Raw genomic sequence first — 19,267 nt, 5'->3', positions numbered from 1 at the left:
TTCAGGTAGGCAGTGGAGACCCTGGTCTAGAGTACACAGGAGGGGTCTGTACTGGAACTATAAATTTGTGAGCCACTATTCATGGGCCAGTGGGTATGTGAAGCCATCCCTAGGGAGAGAATACAGAGTGAGAAAAAGAGAAGGGACAAGGAACAGGCCTTGAGCAACTCTAACATTTGGTCATCTAGATCTAGATCAGGACTTGGCAAACCTTTTCTATCAAGGACCAGAGAGTAAACGTTTTAGGCTTTACAGACCATAATATGTCTATTGCAACTACTCAACCATGCTGTTGTAGCACAAAAACAGCCAGAGACAATTCATGAATAAGTGTTGGAGCTCTTTTCCAATAAAACTTTAGTAATAGACTATAAAATTTAAATTTCATACAATTTTAATATGTCAAGAAGTCTTTTGATTTTTTTCAACCATTTAAAAATATAAGAATCAGTCTTAGGTTGAAGGCTGTACAAAAACCAAGGTCAGCAGATAAAGCCTGTAGACCAAATCTGTCCCTCCTCCCTTCTATTTAATAAAGTTTCATCAGAACACTTCATGTTCCTTGAAAAAAGGATAGAAGACAGCAAAGAATCTATTGCTGCAGAGCTCAAAGACCTAAGAAATAGTCACGATGAATTAAGAAACACTGTAAATAAGATGCAAAATAAACTAGATGCAATGACAGCAAGGATAGAAGAAACAGAGGAGAGAGTAGGTGAAATAGAAGATAAAATTATGGAAAATGATGAAGCTGAAAAAAAAGGAAATTATTGGACCATGAGGGGAGAATCAGAGACCTAAGTGATTCAATGAAATGAAATAATATCCATATCATAGGAGTTCCAGAAGAAGAAGAAGAAAGGGGCAGAAGGTTTATTTGAACAAATTATAGCTAAGAACTTCCCTAATCTGGGGAAGGAAACAGGCATCCAAGTCCAAGAGATACAGAGAACTCCCTTCAAAATCAACAAAAACAGGTCAATACCATGGCATATCATAGTGAAACTAATAAAATACAAAGATAAAGAGAGAATTCTTTATCTTTGCTGAAAGCAGCTAGGGACAAATGGGCCTTAACCTACAAGAGTAGACACATAAGGGTAGTAGCAGACCTGCCCACTGAAACTTAGCAGGCCAGAAGGGAGTGGGAGAAAATATTCAGTGCTCTGAATAGGAAAAATATGTAGCCAAGAATCTTTTATCCAGCAAGGCTGTCATTCAGAAAAGAAGGAAACATAACAGCTTTTCCAGACAAACAAAAACTAAAGGAGTTTGTGACCACTAAACCAGCCTTGCAGGAGATCCTAAGGGGTACTCTGTAAGTGGAAAGCAGCAAAGACTACAAAGGACCAGAGACATTATCACAAGCATGACCTACAGATAACATAATGACACTAAATCCATATCTTTCAATTAATCACTCTGAATGTAAATGGACTAAATGCCCCAAAAGACATAGGGTATCAAAATGGATAAAACAAAACAAAACAAACAAGATCCATCTATATGCTGCCCACAAGAGACTCATTTTAGACCTGAGGACACCTGCAGATTGAAAGTGAGGGGATGGAGAACCATCTATCATGCTACTGGACAGCAAAAGAAAGCCAGAGTAGCCACACTTATGTCAGACAAGCTAGATTTTAAAACAAAGACTGTAACAAGAGATGAATAAGGGCATTATATCATAAAGGGGGATATCCATCAAGAAGAGCTAACAATTGTAAATGTTTATGCCCCCATCATGAAAAACCCAAATATATACATCAATTAATCACAAACATAAGTAAATGTATAGGTAGTAATACCATGATTGTAGGGGATTTTAATGCTCCATTTACAGAAATGGACAGATCATCTACTTGGAAAATCAATAAGGAAACAATAGCTCTGAATGACACATTGGACCAGATGGACTTAACAGATATAGTCAGAACTTTTCATCCAAAAGCAGCAGAATACACATTCTTCTTGAGTGTGTGTAGATTACATACTGGGTCACAAACATCCCTCAACAAATAAAAAAGGACTGAGATCATACCATGCATATTTTCAGATCATAACACTATGAAACTTGAAATCAACCGTAAGGAAAATTTGGAAAGCCCTCAAATACATGGAGGTTAAAGAGCATCCTACTAAAGAATGAATGGGTCAACCAGGAAATTAAAGAAGACATTTAAAAATATATGGAAGCGAATGAAAATGAAAACATGATGGACCAAACCCTTTGGAATGCAGCAAAGGCAGTTCTAAGAGGAAAATACATTGCAATTCAGGCCTATCTCAAGAAGCAAGAATCCAAATACACAATCCAATCTTACACCTAAAGGAACTAGAATAGAAAAGAGCAGCAAAAATGCTCAAAACCATCAGAAGAGAAATAATAAAGATTAAAGCAGAACTATAAAATATAGAATTTAAAAAAAAAGATCAGTGAATCCAAGAGTTGTTTTTTTGAAAGAATAAGCAAAATTGAAAAACCCCTAGCCAGACTTCTCAAAAAGAAAAGAGAGGATACAGATAAAATCACGAATGAAAGAGGAAAGATCGCAATCAACACCAGAGAAATACAATTATTAGAGAATATTATGAAAAATTATATGCCAACAAATTTGACAATCTGGAAGAAATGGACAAATTCCTAGACACCCACACACTACCAAAACTCAAAAGGGAAGAAACAGAAAATTTGAAGAGGCCTATAACCAGCAAAGAAATGGAATGGGATGGCTTCCCAGGGGAATTTTACCAGACATTTAAAGCAGAGTTAAAACCTACACTTCTCAAGGTGTTCTAAAAAATAAAAACAGAAGGAAAGCTTCCAGACTCATTCTATGTAGGCAGCCTTACCTTGATTCCCAAACCAGACAAAGACCCCACTAAAAAGAAGAATTACAGGCCAACATCCCTGATGAACATGGATGTAAAAATTCATAACAAGATACTAGCAAATCAAATTCAACAGTAAATTAAAAGAGTTATTCACCATGATCAAATGGGATTCATTCCTGGGCTGCAGGGCTGGTTTAATATTTGCAAATCAATGTGATACATCACATTAACAGAAGAAAGGATAAGAACCATATGATCCTGTCAATAGATGCAGAAAAAGGGTTTGACAAAATACAGCATCATTTCGTAACAAAAACCCTCAAGAAAGTTGGGATAAGAGGAACATAACATCATAAAAGACATATATTAAAGGCCCACAGCTAATACCAACCTCAATGGGGAAAAACTGAGAGCTTTCCCTCTGAGATCAGGAATATGACAAGGATGTCCACTCTCCCCACTGTTGTTTAACATAGTGTGGGATGCCCTTAGCAATCAGACAACACAAAGAAATAAAAGGCATCCAAACTGGCAAAGAATAAGTCAAATTTTCACTCTTTGCAGATGACATGATACTCTACATGGAAAACCTGAAAAGACTCCACCAAAAAACTGGTTAAACTGGTATATGAATTCAGCAAAGATGCAGGATATAAAATCAATGCACAGAAATTGGTTGCATTCCTATATACCAATAATGAAGCAACAGAAAGAGAAATCAAGGAATTGGTCCCATTTACAATTGCTCCAAAATACACGAAATACTTAGGAATAAACCTAACCAGAGGTACAAGATCTGTATGTTGAAAACTATAGAAAGCTTATGAAAGAAATTGAAGAAGAAATAAAGAAATGGAAAAACATTCCATGCTCATGGATTGGAAGAACAAATATTGTTAAAATGTCAATACTACCCAAAGCAATCTACACATTCAGTGCAATCCCAACCAAATAGCACCAGCATTCTTCACAGAGCTAGAACAATCCTAAAATCTGTATGGAACTAGAAAAGACCCTGAATAGCCAGAGTTATGAATGTTGAAAAAGATAACCAAAGCAGCAGGCCTCACAATCCCAGACTTTAGCTTGTATTACAAAGCTGTAATCATCAAGACAGTATGGTACTGGCACAAAAACAGACACAAAAATCAATGGAATAGAACTGAGAATCCAGAAATGGACTCACAAATATATTGCCAACTAATCTTTGACAAAGCAGGAAAGAGTATCCAATGGAAAAAGCACAGTCTCTTTAGCAAATGGTGCTGGGAGAACTGGAAAGCAACATGCAGAAAAATAAACCTGGACCACTTTCTTTCACCATACACAAAAATTGATTCAAAATAGATGAAAGACCTAAACGTGAGATAGGGACCCATCAAAATCCTACAGGAGAAAACAGGCAACAACCTCTTTGACTTTGGCTGCAGCAACTTCTTACCTGACGTGTCTCCAGAGGCAAGGGAAACAAAAGCAAAAATTAACTATAAAAAGCTTCTGTATGGTAAAGGAAACAGCCAACAAAACTAAAAGGCAACTGATGAAATGGGAGAAGATAGTTGCAAATTACATATTTGATAAAGGGTTAGTACCCAAAATCTACTTACCAAACTCAATACCCAAAAAACAAATAAGCCAGGGAAGAAATGGGCAGAAGATATGACTAGACACTTTTCCAAAGAAGACATCCAAATGGCTAACAGACACATGAAAAGATGCTCAACATCACTCATTATCAGGAAAATACAAATCAAAACCACACTGAGACACCACCTCACGCCGGTCAGAATAGCTAAAATGAACAACTCAGGAAACAACAGATACTGGTGAGGATGTGGAGAAAGGGGAACCATCTTGCACTGTTGGTGGGAATGAAACTGGTGCAGCCACTCTGGAAAACAGTGTGGAGGTTCCTCAAAAAATTAAATACAGAACTACCTTATGGCCCAGTAACAGCACTACTAGGAATTTATCCAAAGGATACAGGAGTGCTGATTTGTAGGGGTGCATGTATCCCAATATTTACAGCAGCACTATCACCAATAGCCAAATTATTGCAAGAGCCCAAATGTCCAGTGATGATGAATGGATAAAGAAGATGTGTTTTATACACACACACACACACACACACACACACACACACACACATATATACATATATACATACAATGGAATGTGATGAAAAAGAATGAAATCTTGCCATTTACAACAACATGGATGGCACTGGAGAGTATTATGCTAAGTCAGAGAAAGACAGATATCATATGATATCAATCATATGTGGAATCTGAGAAACTTAACAGATAACCAGAGGGGAAGAGAAGGAAAAATAAGATACAAACAGAGAGGGAGGTAAACTATAATAGATTCTTAAACTCAGAAAACAAACAAATTTTAGGATAGTTTGTTCTAGCTTTGAGAAGAATGCTGGTGCCATTTTGATTGGGATTGCATTGAATGTGTAGACTGCTTTGGGTAGTAATGACATTTTAACAATATTTACTCTTCCGATCCGTGAGCATGGAATGTTTTTCCATTTCTTTGTGTCTTCTTCAATTTCTTTCATAAGCTTTCTATAGTTTTCATCATACAGATCTTTTATATCTCTTGTTAGGTTTATTCCTAGGTATTTTAGGGTTTTTTGTGCAAGTGTGAATGGGACCAGTTTCCTGATTTTCTGTTGCTTCATTATTGGTGTACAAAAATACAACCAATTTCTGTACAATGATTTTGTACCCTGCAACTTTGCTGAATTCATGAATCAGTTCTAGTAAGCTTCTGGTGGAGTCTGTTGAATTTTCTGTGTAGAGCATCATGTCGTCTGCGAAAAGTGAAAGTTTGACTACCTCTTTGCCAATTCTGATGCCTTTTATTTCCTTTTGTTGTCTGATTGCTGATGCTAGGACTTCTGGCACTATGTTAAACAACAGTGGTGAGAGTGGACATCCCTGTCGTGTTCCTGATCTCAGGGGGAAAACTCTCAGTTTTTCCCCATTGAGGATGATATTAGCTGAGGGCTTCTCATAAATGGCTTTTATGATGTTTAAGTAAGTTCCTTCTATCCTGACTTTCTCGAGGGTCTTTATTAAGAAGGTTGCTGTATTTTGTCAAATGCTAAGAAAAATATAATTTAAAAACTCAAGTGAGCACGTAGAAAATGTATGTATGTATTGCTCCTCTCCTAACAAGAAAAAAGACAGAATAGCCTGTAACATCATAATTTTCTTGCATCTACCAGAGAGCTAAGGTCTCAGGGCAATCATGAGGCCTGAAACCTAAGGAAAGACAGGCACCTCCAAGGAGAGATGGGACACAGACTGGCTCACATGTGGCAGAACACGGGAGGGAGATATGGCAAGTGCTGTACAAGCAATTAGGAAGAAATTGGCTCAACATTTTAAAGCCCTGCTAAAAGCTAAGTGTGGGCTAGAGTAGGAGAACTCCTGGGAGTTACAGACAGAAAGAGAATTCATGGCTGCTTGTATGCAAAGGATGACCCAGGGAGTGAGACTGGAGAGAGCTGTCCCTGGTGTGTGGGCCTGGAGGAGGAGAGCGGCTGCCATGGTCAGAAAGGCAAGAAGCCTTGCCAACCCTCTGCCTGTTGAACAAAGGCTGTAGTTTCTGAGGAAGGTCAGAAAACCCTGTTGGGTTTCTGTAGCCCAGGGTCCTACATCTGAGGGGAGGGAAAAAATTAAAAACCGCTGCTCTGGGGTTGAAGCAGGAAACTAACCTCGGCCCATTTCCTGAGAGGTCTCCGACTACTTGCGGGGGGTTGGATTGCTGAGAAGGTCCATCCCACAGACACAGGAACCCAGCGCCCACTAAGACTGGGATTGGACCCTCCCCTTGGCTCTCTACCACCAGAAGAGCAAGCACTAAGTAACCAGCACAAGCAGTCTTTGCTGGGTGAGAGGAACACAAGTGTGGAGATAATCCATGTGAAGTGTAGGAATCCGGGGAAGGGTGTGAGCTGAGGACAGAAGAGCAATACAGAGAAAAATGCTCTGGCCTCCCAGCAAGACCCAACTATCTGCTGTCCCAAAGAAACGGGCTGGAAGTACAACCTCTATAAAGAGGTTGAAAGTAAAAGGATAGAAAGAGACTATGCAAATAGCAAGCATAAGAAAGCTGTGTATTTATGTTAAAGTCAGACGAAACAGATATCAAGACAAGAAATTTTGTTCAAGGAACAGGGAGACAAGTCATAATAATAATAAAAGGATCGACACATCAGGTAGTAATAAAAATTCTAAATATGTACGTGATAGTAAAACTTCAAAATACATTAAGCAAAAACTGACAGAATTAAAGGAAAAAACAAACAGATCCACAATCATGACTAAAGATTTTAACATGCTGTTCTCAATAACTGATAGGAAAGAGAAACAATAGTACAGAAATGATCTCAGTGATACTACCAACCACCTTAACATAATTAATATTTATAGAACACTATCTTCTCAAAAGTGCAGAATACATGTTTTTTTCTAAATGCACAGAGAACATTCACCAAGATAGCATATAGGGTAGGATATACAACAAATTTCCATAGATGTCAGAAGAATGAAATCTTGCAGGTTATGTTATCTGACCACAATACAATTAAATTAGAAATAATAAATATGAGACATCTAGAAGACATCCATATATTTGGAATTAAGCATCTCACTCATCTAAACAACCCATGGGTAAAAGATGAAACCAAAACAAAAACTGAAAAAGTTTAACAAAATGAAAATAAAAACACAAATTACAATTTGTAGGATGCAGCTAAAACAAGTGCTTAGAGAAGTTTATGGCTTTACATGCTTATATTGAAAAGAAGGAAAAGGTCTAGATCAATGATCTAAAATTACACCATACAGGAAACAAGAAAGAGGAGCAAACTAAATTCATGTGAATAGGACAGAAATCAAGTTATGAGCAGAAATTACTGAAATGGGAAAAGAAATAAGTAGAGAAATCCAGTGAAACCAGCAGCTAGTTTATTTTTTTAAGTCAATAAAAGGGATAGCTTCTAACTATTTTGAATCAATAAAAGACACAAATGACCAATTTCAAGAATGAAAAAGGGATTCATAATACATCTATGGTCCACTGATTTTTGACAAGTGTGAGAAGACTATTCAATGGGGAAAGAATAGTCTTTTTGATAAATGGTGCTGAGGAAACTACATATTCACTTACAAAAGAATGAGGTTTGACCTCTGTATCTCACACCACATATCAAGATTAACTCAAAATGAATCAAAGACCTGAATGTCAAAGCTGAAATTATAAAACTCTTAGGAAGAAAACACTTGAAGAATTTGGCTGTACCAACTGCTTGCCTTAGAAGGAATGTAAGCAGAGTACCTTCAAAGTTACCTACACTTCAGACTTGAGTAGAGCTTAGTTGGTGGGGTTTACAGAAATCAAACAGAACATGGATATTGAAAAATATGTTAACATAAAACATGTAGGAGATAATGTTAAATGTGTCCCTTGGACTTTACATCTGCTCTTCCTATAAGCTAGAACATTTCTCACTTCACTCTTCTCTCACACTTCACGTCATTAAATTGATTAAGCAGCATTCTCTCAAGAATCTTCCCCGATCCCAAATATTAGGTTAGACTACCCATCATATACTTCATAGCACTGCGAATTTCTTCTTAACACTACGCATGCTTATACTGACACTATTTGTGCTGTATCAGTCTTCCCTATGGGTGATAAGCAACCCAATCTTTCTTTGCACAGCTATATCCCTAGTATTTAGCATAGAGCTGGCACATGGTAAGTAGTAAATAAACATCCGTGACTGAATGGATGGACTTCTGCCTTGGCCGACACTCTCCACTTCTCCCACCCTGAGAATTCCTGAGCCCACATATCTGTAATGCAGGGAATTGTAAGGCTGGCCTTCAGGCCAGAGCAGATTGCATCCCATCCTCCCATCTGTGCCCCTGAGGAAATAGGCAGAGAAGCAGAGAGTCACCTTGTTGTAGGCCAGGCTAAGGTACCTCAGCTCTGGAAAGGGCGGGACCAGCGTCTGGTTCCTGGCCTTCAGTGACTTCACGGGAAGAATTTCGAATATGGGAGGAAGTGCACATACCTTGGTTTCCTTGGAAGGAAAAAAAGCTCTATGTCAAAGTGTCCCAATGATAGGAAGCTGAATGCTGCCAAGACATTCTAGAGAGGTTTGGCCAAAAGACGCATCTAGGGTCACAGCAGGAGATGTTACCAAGGGCCCAGAGTTCTGGCTCCAAGTTCTCTGAGGTCACATAATGAGCTAATTCTCTGATACTCAAAGTTCCAGTTTCAAGTTCTATGAGGCCAAATGACAATATAGCAGTGGTGTAGGCATTAAAGGTTTTTTGCCTCCACCTCACACTCTCTGCCCTATAGTAGCTTATTCTGAAATGGCCCTTCTCTACGTGGCCTTCTCTACAGTTGGGCTAAAATTTCTGCAAATAGCAAAAGGGCAGGTGCTTGCATTATTTTTTTTTTTAATTTTTAAATGTTCATTTATTTTTGAGAGAGTGACACACACACACAAAGAGCATGAACAGGGCAGAGACAGAGAGAGAGGGAGACAGAGAATCCAAAGCAGGCTCCAGGCTCTGGGCTGTCAGCACAGAGCCGGACACAGGGCTTGAACCCACGAACCATGAGATCATGACCTGAGCTAAAGTCGGATACTCAACCAACTGAGCTACCCAGGCACCCCGATATTTTAAAGACTTTTCCTAGAGGGAAGATGGAGAGGATTAACCTGATGGGCTAGCTCACATCCTACCATGGAGGCTCTTCCTTCCAGGATAAATCAATAGCTAAGTCCTGGATGACTTCAAGCAAGCCTCCGGGCCTGGATGTGGCCTGGTGCATCTGGGTCACTTGCAGATATATGGTTTTTCAGTACAACCCAGTCTGCCTCAGGATCGACATGTTTCATTAAGCAGAAAATGGAAGTTACTGGATTAACCATGCCTAACTAGGTTCACTCACTGATTCCTTAAGTTAGATGGGACCAAAGAAAACGACAGGGTAGATGCTGGGCTAGTAACTGGGTTTAAGTGAACTAGATTCTGTTTCAAGCTCCATTAATCGCTGTGTAATCTTGAGCAAGTCACTTAAATTTTACTTTTTCATTCAGTGAACATTAGCAGAGCACCTACTTAGGGTCAAGTATTTTGTGCCCTCCTAAGCTCCAACTTGTACAGCAATATGAGTGGGACAGGGGAATCACAGGTGAGAGCAAAACAAAAACCAGTGATAGGACTTGGGAATTTCTAGGACTCTTCTCTCCAGGTGATCCAAATGGAATCTGCCAGAGTGGAAAGTGGTAGTGGTTTGGTAAAGCAGTCTCTTCCACTGTGCAATTTCCTACCTGGAGCAAGGCTGGTGAGCTGAAGGGGCAAGTCAGACTGCAGCACAGAAAAGAATGAGCCAGACAGTGAGGCTCAGGGGTATCTACCACTTCCAGGAGCTGACAAGTGTCCTGACCTAAGGGCATGACTGCCCTGTGGAATATGCACAGGTCTTTTATAGAAAGAGGCCACTACAAGTCTCAACCATCTAACACACACTCTACATTCTCAGATGCCAGACAGTTGGGATCTGAGCACTGAACAACCAACCTACTGATTATCTTTGACTTTTGTGGTAGACTGTTTAATGGCCACAAGCCCCTCTATGCCATATGTATGCCCTTCCCCTTCGGCAGTGTGAGCTTGGTGCTTCTCTCACTCAGAAGTGGAATCTCTATCTCTACACCCGTGAAACTAGACTGGCTGTTATACAATGAAGAATTTGTCTTGTCTTTGTCCCAGGTTCTTAGCACTGAGTTTCCAAAACTTTTGGAACTTCCTGAGTTGTAGGAATGTCTTTGTTATTCATGAGCCCTGGGATCACACAAGTTTATGCTCATGAGATGACTCAGGATGGGGGCTGAAAGACAACCATGCATGTGTTTAGAAGGTTGGGGTTTTGAGCCAGCCTGACCTCTGGGGAGGGCAGGAGGGGGCTAGAGATTAAGTTCAATCATGTGGCCAATGTTTCAATCAGTCATGCCTGTGTAATGAAACTCCAATAAAAGCTCTAGACACTGAGGCTTGAGTGAGCTTCCTGACTGGTGAACGCATCAGATGTGCTGGGAGGGGGACACACCCTGATTCCACAATGAGAGGGCACAGAAACTCTGCATCTGGGACCCTCCCAGACCTCACATTATGTGTCTTTTCATTTGCTGGTCCTGGTTTGTAACTTTTATAGTAAAACTGTAATCATAAAGATGGTGCTTTCCTGAGTTCTAAGAGCTATTCTAGTAAATTACTGAACCTGTGAAGGCTGTGGGAACTCTAGAATTTGTAGCCAATTTGCTATTAGTGTGGATAGCTCAGGGACCCCCAAACTTGCAGCTAGCACCTGAAGTAAGGGCAGTCTGGTTGGGGATTGTGCCCTTAACTTGTGGGGTCTGTGCTACCTCCAAACAGCTAGTCAGAACTGTACTGCACTATCATACCTATGACTTGCTTTGACCAACAGAATGTGGCACAAGTGCCACTGTTTGAATTTCAGAGCCTTGCAATTCACCCTCACTCTCTTGGAACCCGAAGGCCACCATGTTGTAAAGAGGTGTACATAATACTTCATGTAGATGCCAAGCCATACCGGCTGTCCATGAAACTAGGCCCCAGCGAACCAATTAGCTGCATGAATGAGCCCTGGAAAAACCAGCAGAACCACCTAACCAGCCCAAATAATTGTGAGAAGTAATAAACTGCTATTGTTTGAAGTCAGTAATTGTTGGGTTGGTTTGTTATGTGGCAATTGTTAATTGATACAATTTCTCACCCAGTTTTATCTGTGGGGAGGGAGTATACTGAGCTGCTCCTCAAGGATGCAGATTAACTAAATGTATAGTTGTAGTTCTTATTGTAAGTGCATCCATCAATATTTTTGTGCATCAGTCCTCATGAGCTTGGTTAGTAGTTGTCTAACACTGAGAGAAAAACCAACTTTCTATCCAGAAGAAAATCAAGCATCTACACCAAGGATTAGACCCCAGATGGTAGTATATTTGGCAAGGATCAGTCTAGTTTTGGGGGGCTTTTACTAGGAAGCCACAATGCTTCATCTTGGTGGCAGCCACATTTCAATGCCAGCTTGACCACTTGAGACCCCAACCATTACTAGTGTACACATCTGAGAACAGTGAAAATGAGCTTGTGGGCTGTGTGAGGTCAGGGACTGGACTGTCTACTCCGCCACTGTGTGTTTACAGACTAGCAAGCACAGTGCCAGGCACACAGTAAGTACTCAGTAAATACCTGTTCACTGAACGGGCTTCTTCAGGGTGATATATAAAAATGCTTCTCATGGCTTCATTAGCTTACTTTTACTTATTTAAATTAATGTTTTAACTCAAGGGCACAAATATAAAACAGCCAGTTCCTACCTCAGAGGTTGAAAATCCAGGGTAAGATGAGAACACAACCTCTGAAACAAAAAAGAAACAGAACAGAGGTTGGTGAGAGCATGGATTGCCCACAGAGAGGCTGGGGTCTGGGTCTCCCATCCACTGTGTACAGTAGCCCCCGCTCCCTGAGGGATTCTCATTGGTCTGCATCTCTAATGCTAATTGAGAAGAGGAGCTGGCTGTGATGCCTGTCAGGTAGTGAGCTGCACTTAGAATAGAATCCAAACTCCTTGGCCAGGCCTCTGAGGTCCTGCCTGATCTGGCTCCTGTCTACTTCTCCAGTCTTATCTCCTGATATCTTGTCCCTCACTCACTATATTTTAGCCACGTTGATCTTCTTTCTGACTTTTCAACATGTGGGAGCTCTTTTAGCCTCAATACTATCGGGCAGGTGGTCAGTACTGATCAGAAGGCAACCCAACTGAGTTAGAAGAAAGAAATGTATATAAATGATATTGTCAAAGGATTTGAAAATACTGTGTTATGTTAGTAGAAATAGAATGTATTAAGACAGTGAATCTGGAAGAGATACTAAAAATAACCAGCAGCACAGTAGTAAGGAAAAGACTATGGAATCATTTCATTCTTGGCACCATCAGAATGAGATGAGCCAATAAACATCTGAGTTCAACCATAAATCTAAGCATCTTCTTGGACTGGATCCTGGGCAGGCACTACTCACCTCTGCCCTGGCTAACAGAACCTCTTCCACATGTTAATGATATAATACTAATAAAGGTTACCCTAAAATGAAGTAAACAATAATACAGGTGGAATCCCACATGGCCCAAATAGCTTTCCTATAACAAGTGTCCGGAAAGATTTTGGGGATAAGTTTATACAAGAAACAAAGTAGGAATTTGCAAGAGGATGGGCCATCATTGCAAGTATGGCTGCTTATGAGCCCCTGCGGAGACAGCCCCATATCAGGAAAGATGAGATACAGCACACTCTGCCTGAATGTATATCCTCTGCCTATAATCTCAGGTTAGAAAGGTTACTGGATACGAGTTCAAAATTTCTATGTACTAGCAACAATCAGGCAGACCTGTAATATAAAAAAGCAATACCATTGACAATAGCATAGAAAAAGAGCAAATATGTAGGAATAAATCTAATGAAAGATACGCAAGATTTCACCATGGAAGACTACAAAGCACAGATGAGAACAATTGTAAAAGACCTAAAACATGGCGAGATATACTACTTTAATAAATTAGAAAACTCAATATTGTAAAAATATAAATTCTCTCCAAACGGTCTACAGGATCAATGCAATTCTAATCAAAATCCCAGCAGGATATTGTGTGGAAATTGATAAGCTGATTCTAAAATTTATATACAAATGCAAAGGCTTTATAATAGCTATAGCAATTTTGAAGAGCAACAACATAGATGGAGAACTTTACTATCGGTTCTCAAAACCTATTAAAAAGTTATAGTAATTAAGACACATACGGACCCTGCCTTGCCATAAAACCTCTCTTACAACTCAGTGGGGAAAAAAGGATATAGTCTATTGAACAAGTGCTGTTGAGTCAACTAGATATCCATATAAAAAAGTAAACTTTGACTCTACTTCACATCATATACAAAACTTCTAGAGAGATCATGGACCAAAATGTAAAAACTAAAATAATCAAGTTTCCAGAAGAAACTATAGGAAAATATCTCAATGGCTTCAGGCAAACAAAAAAATCCTGAACAGGAAATAAAAAGAACCATTAAACATTAAACTGAAACACATTAAAATAAAGAACTTTTATTAATCAAAATTCACCATTAAAAACATGAAAAAGCAGGTCACAGACTGGGAAAAGATTTTTGTAATATATAGATCTACAAAGGACTTGTACCCAGCATATACAAAGAACTCAAGCAAATCAACAAGAAAAGGATGTATAACCCAACTTAACTATAGGCAAAAGACTCAATTAGGCACTGTCACAAGAGGCTATCAAAGTGACCCATAAACATATGAAAGGTACTTAAGATCATTAGTCACTTAAGAAATGCAAACCAGGGGTGTCTTGTGGACAATGAAAACACCAAGAATTAAAACAGAACTTGTTGGGGTGCCTGCGTGGCTCAGTCAGTTGAGCATATGACTTTTGATTTTGGCTCAGGTCATGATCCCAGGGTCACGGGATCAATCCCCACGTTGGTCTCCATGCTGAGCATGGAGTCTACTTAAGATTCTCTCTGTCTCTCTCTCTCTTCCTTTCTCTCTCTACCCCTTTACCTTGCTCAAGTTCACTCACTCTCTTTAAAATAAAGAAAAAAAATCATTAAAAAATGCAAATTAAAACAATAAGGTGGTTCTTATTCTACCTATTTAACCCAAAATAGGTAGAATTAAAAAGACTGACATTACCAAGTGTTTATGTGGATATGGAGTAATTGGAAGTGAAATCTCTTATATTAATATGGGGATGAAAACTGGTATGACTGTGTTGGAAAAATACTTAGCTGTATTAAATAATGTTAAATATACTTTTGAATTCCATTACTGGGTATATACCCAATAGACAATGAGTGCTTAAGTCTACAAAAGAAATAAAAGTTATAGTAGCTTTATCCATAATAGCCTCAAACTCAAAATAACCAAAATGTCTATTAACAGTAAAAAGGGTAAATAACCTGGAATAAATACAAGAAATGAAAAATAGTGAACTACCAATATATGCAACAATATGAATCTGACAGACATAATGTTGAGTGAAATAAATTAGACACAAAAGAGCTCATGCTGTATAATTCCACAGTCACAAGTTTCAAATCAAACAAAACCGGTCTTTGGTGACATAAGTCAGAATGGGATGCTGGAAATGCTCTATATTGTAATATGGGTGGTGGTTAACAGGAGATATACATGTAAAATTCAAGATCTACACAATATTTCTATATTTTTCCTTTATGTTGGTTATTTCTCAATTTAAAATAAACATTTTAAAAAACTCACTGTGATATTGGCACAGTAATAGATCAGTAGAACAGAATATATAATCCATAAATATAGTCATGTATTAAAGAGATTTTGGTCTATAATAAAGGTAACATCCCTTTCCTTTTCTGCTTCTAATGTTGCCATTTGGACAGGATTCTTGGCCCTGTGGTAGTGATCTTGAGACCTCAGCTGGAATCAGCCTACAAAGATAAACAAGCAGGCCAAGTATGGCAGAAAAGAGAATGGAAAGAACCTGAATCCCTTGGGAACATCAATGTACCCCAGAATTAGCCATCTTTGAAAAGCCTTACTTCTGAGTTTCTTGTTATTTGAGATTTTTAAAATTTTATTTGAGAGAAAGAGAATGCATGTATGCATGCAAGTGAGCAGGGAAGGGGCAGAGAGAGAGGGAGAGAGAGAATCTTAAGCAGGCTCCGTGCTGATGTGGAGCTCGATCTCTCAACCCTGGGATCATGACCTGAGCTGAAATCAAGAGTTGGACACTTAGCCAATTGAGGCAACCAGACACTCTCATTTTAAAATGAGATTTTATTTATTTATTTATTTATTTTTAATTTTTTTTTTTATGTTTTTTATTTATTTCTAGGAGACAGAGAGAGACAGACAGCGTGAGCAGGGGAGGGTCAGAGAGAGAGGGAGTGACAGACTCTGAAACAGGCTCCAGGCTCTGAGCTGGCAGTCAGCACAGAGCCCGACGCGGGGCTCGAACCCACGAACCGCGAGATCATGACCTAAGTGAAAGTCGGACGCTTAACCGACTAAGCCACCCAGGCGCCCCTAAAATGAGATTTTAAAAAATTTACATTTAAGGGGTGCCTGGGTGGCCCAGTCGGTTAAGCGTCTGACTTCGGCTCAGGGCATGATCTCACGGTTTGTGCTTTTGAGCCCCACATCAGGCTCTATACTGACAGCTCAGCGCCTGGAGCCTGCTTCAGATTCTGTCTCTGCCTCTCGCTCTGGCCCTCCCCCACTAGTGCTCTGTCTCTCTCTGTCTCAAAAATGAATAAACTACAAAAAAAAATTTTTTTTAATTTACATTTAATTGGATTTTTAAAACATCTTAACGGAGAATCAGTTAGGAAGTCATTGAAATAATTCATGGGAGGACCTCCATCTCCCCAGGCCCAGCAGCTTCAGCTGTTCCCCGAGGATCTACAGACTTTCAGAATAAACTGTCAGAAGCTTATTCCCACTATGGGGCTAGAGTCTCTAAAACAACAGGCATCACTCACCTGTCCGGTCAACATCCTTTTTCATGGGCAGTACAGTATAATCCGGTTGTTCATCTGAGGCCTCAAACATCCACAAGTTGGGCTGCAGCATGGACTGAGGCACTTTGTGGGAACTCCCCCTGCCTCCAACCCAGTCTGCTGACCCGTCTCGGAGCTGAGCCTGCTGTAGATACGGAATCCGGAAAATCTTGTTTTGGTCCAGGCTTAACTTCTTCAGTCTTTAATTAAGGAAAGTGAATACAGAATCATAGCAACAATGACACCTGAGGAGTATTTACCTAGCAACTTTAGGGAAAGAACATAGACTTGGGCTTGGACCCTTACTCCTCTTGTGTGACCTTGAGCCAATGACTAACCCTCTCTGGGTCTCAATATCCTTATGTCTAAAATGGGGATGATAGTTATTAACTTTCAAGGCTCCCGTGAAGATTAAATAAGGCAATGTAAATGGCTCAACCACAAAGTGGCTCAGTAAATGGTAACTGACTCCAAAGTAAATTTCCCAGGGATCTAAAGCTTAACCATTTAAATGCCAGCATTAAAAATATAATAATAAATAAAATAAATGCCAGTATTTCCATTACCTTAATGAAATAGGTAGAATTCAGCAGTTAATTCTTATCTTTCTGGTTCTGATTTTTTTTTCTGTCTCCTCTCTCAGGAGTCAGGACCCCATCTCTGGTAATATCTCTTTTTATCCTCCTTTCTCTTTGCTACTTCTAATCTAGTCACTTGATCAGAAATGCCCTACTGATTCTCCACTTTTATGGCTGAGCTAATGCTCAGAGGGGAGAAATGAATTATCCATGACCACACAGCAGAGGTAAGTGGTGCAGCTGGGATTTCAACCCAGGCCTTTTGGATTCCAGAGCAGCACTCAGGGAGTGGGCCAGGTTGGGAGTGGTAGGGGGTCCTGCAGAGAGAGGACTGCACCTTTACCTTCTGAGCCCAGCCAGGCTGGCAAAGCAATCGGGGCTGGAGAGCTTGTTGTCATCCAGCATCAGTGTCTCCAGCGCTGGGAACCTCATGATGTACCTCTTGTTTGTCAGTGATGTTACAGATGGCTCCCTGGGAGTACAAGGATCCTTGGTGGTGAGGCAAGGGCAGGGGACAAACTCCACCATCCCCAAGAAGTACGAATGGGAATGTAATGGAGATGGAGGACAGGGAATCAATCAAGAGGTATAGTCAGCTTGGGAACCTCTCTAGTGCACCAGAGAGGTCCCTGTAGAAAGGGACCCGGCATAATTCCCACCCCACCTGACCCCTTCCCCCAACTCCTACTCACACATACAGTCTTCTGTATAGAGAAAGGTTGCACACATCCACAGATGGACTCATTGAGACCTGGCTGGGCCAGGATGGGGTGCACTAGTAATGCTCATGGAAAATACCAGAGTGAATGAGGCATGCCCAAGTTGGGGGAAAACATTCTGCAGAAAGAATACTGCACAATTTTGGGTCAGGTCAGACTCCTGGGTATGCTGGGTCACCCTAAGGATTGGCAACTATGGGAGCACCATAAGACAAAGCCCTTGGCATGGACCATGTTGGGTAAGGTAGGCTGGCTGCAGTGAGGCTCTCCTCTAAACCAACTTAATAAAAAACACATATCAGTAAGGAGTTGAGAAGTCTCTTTTTAAACTCAAACTCTCTGAGGAGACCCAGACACACTTGAGAGTGGCATTTAATGGGCTGAGATCCTGAATCACAGAGGTGGGGCAGGAAGTCGTGGCATTTAGGTACCACCATTAATGTGGCCTCATTTGTGTTTCTAGGTGGGTAAGACAGACGTAATACTTTATTTTTTTTTTCAACTTAAAAAAATAGATTTTATTTTTTAGGTAATCTCTACACCCAATGTAGGGTTTAAACCTATAACCCCAAGATTAAGAGTTGCATGCTTTAACAACTGAACAACCCAAGTGCCCCTTTTTAAGTACACAAAAACAAATGACTCACATCATGTTTTCAGTTCTCCCTCCAACTCCTTCCCCTCCATATACCCAAATAAACACTCAACACACTCAACAGGGGATGAAAGAAGCCTTTAGTTCATGGTATTTGAAGGTCACAGATGATTCTTTTCCTCTCCTAACAGGACCAACCTTCATGCACTAAATTTTTAATCTCTACCTGAGAGCAATTACAGGAGGGTGCACAGCATCTCTGTTGATTTATAATTAATTGGCCAATCTTTTTCACTCCAGTGAGATGTGAAACAGCTAAAAAATAAACCACCAAAAATTCCTCTCATATTCCATAATGGAGAAGCTAGTTTTGTCCTGTCTTTTGTGACAAGTTTAAAAGGCAGACAGTGTTCTGCCTTTTAAAAGTTGCACCTTGGGGCGCCTGGGTGGCTTAGTCGGTTAAGCGTCCGACTTTCGCTTAGGTCATGATCTTGCGGTTCGTGGGTTCGAGCCCCGCGTTGGGCTCTGTGCTGACTGCCAGCTCAGAGCCTAGAGCCTGTTTCAGTCTGTGACTCCCTCTCTCTCTGACCCTCCCCTGCTCACACTGTCTCTCTCTCTCTCTCCTAGAAATAAATTAAAAATAAATAAATAAATAAATAAATAAAAGTTGCACCTTAATTATAATATAGAAAAGCTTCATTTTGACTCTAATACTGATGTCTTAAAATAGCGGGGCAGTTAGCAGGTGGGTAAGGAGGACAAGAAGTGAGGGTGCAGAGGAAAGCATCAGGCTCTCCAATGGAGTGCTTCCCATGGCAGTTTTGGGAGAAGAGCTCTTTGAAGTGGCAGGAGGCTATCA

The 19,267-nt window shown here is 40.1% G+C and overlaps 1 protein-coding gene across 3 annotated transcripts in view; it reads right to left on the bottom strand.

The window, feature by feature from the left end:
• Positions 1-19,267, bottom strand: part of XRRA1 (X-ray radiation resistance associated 1) — a 63,245-nt gene that overhangs the window by 10,300 nt on the left and 33,678 nt on the right. Inside the window, exons 9-12 of one of the 3 annotated variants that reach the window (XM_077776508.1) lie at positions 17,438-17,566; positions 16,499-16,716; positions 12,278-12,318; positions 8,816-8,941 (exon numbers count right to left, since the gene is read on the bottom strand). The exons of 1 other annotated variant lie outside the window; for it this stretch is intronic. In XM_077776508.1, coding sequence (XP_077632634.1) covers positions 8,816-8,941; positions 12,278-12,318; positions 16,499-16,716; positions 17,438-17,566 — 514 coding nt within the window. The remainder of the gene's footprint in view (positions 1-8,815; positions 8,942-12,277; positions 12,319-16,498; positions 16,717-17,437; positions 17,567-19,267) is intronic. One more of the 3 variants, XM_077776517.1, reaches the window with a different exon arrangement.

Source organism: Crocuta crocuta, unplaced genomic scaffold (assembly GCF_008692635.1).
Source record: "Crocuta crocuta isolate KB4526 unplaced genomic scaffold, BGI_CrCroc_1.0 scaffold271, whole genome shotgun sequence".
Classification (NCBI taxonomy): domain Eukaryota; kingdom Metazoa; phylum Chordata; class Mammalia; order Carnivora; family Hyaenidae; genus Crocuta; species Crocuta crocuta.
Note: the sequence above shows the minus strand (reverse complement) of the source record. Positions and strands in the feature narration are given on the sequence as shown.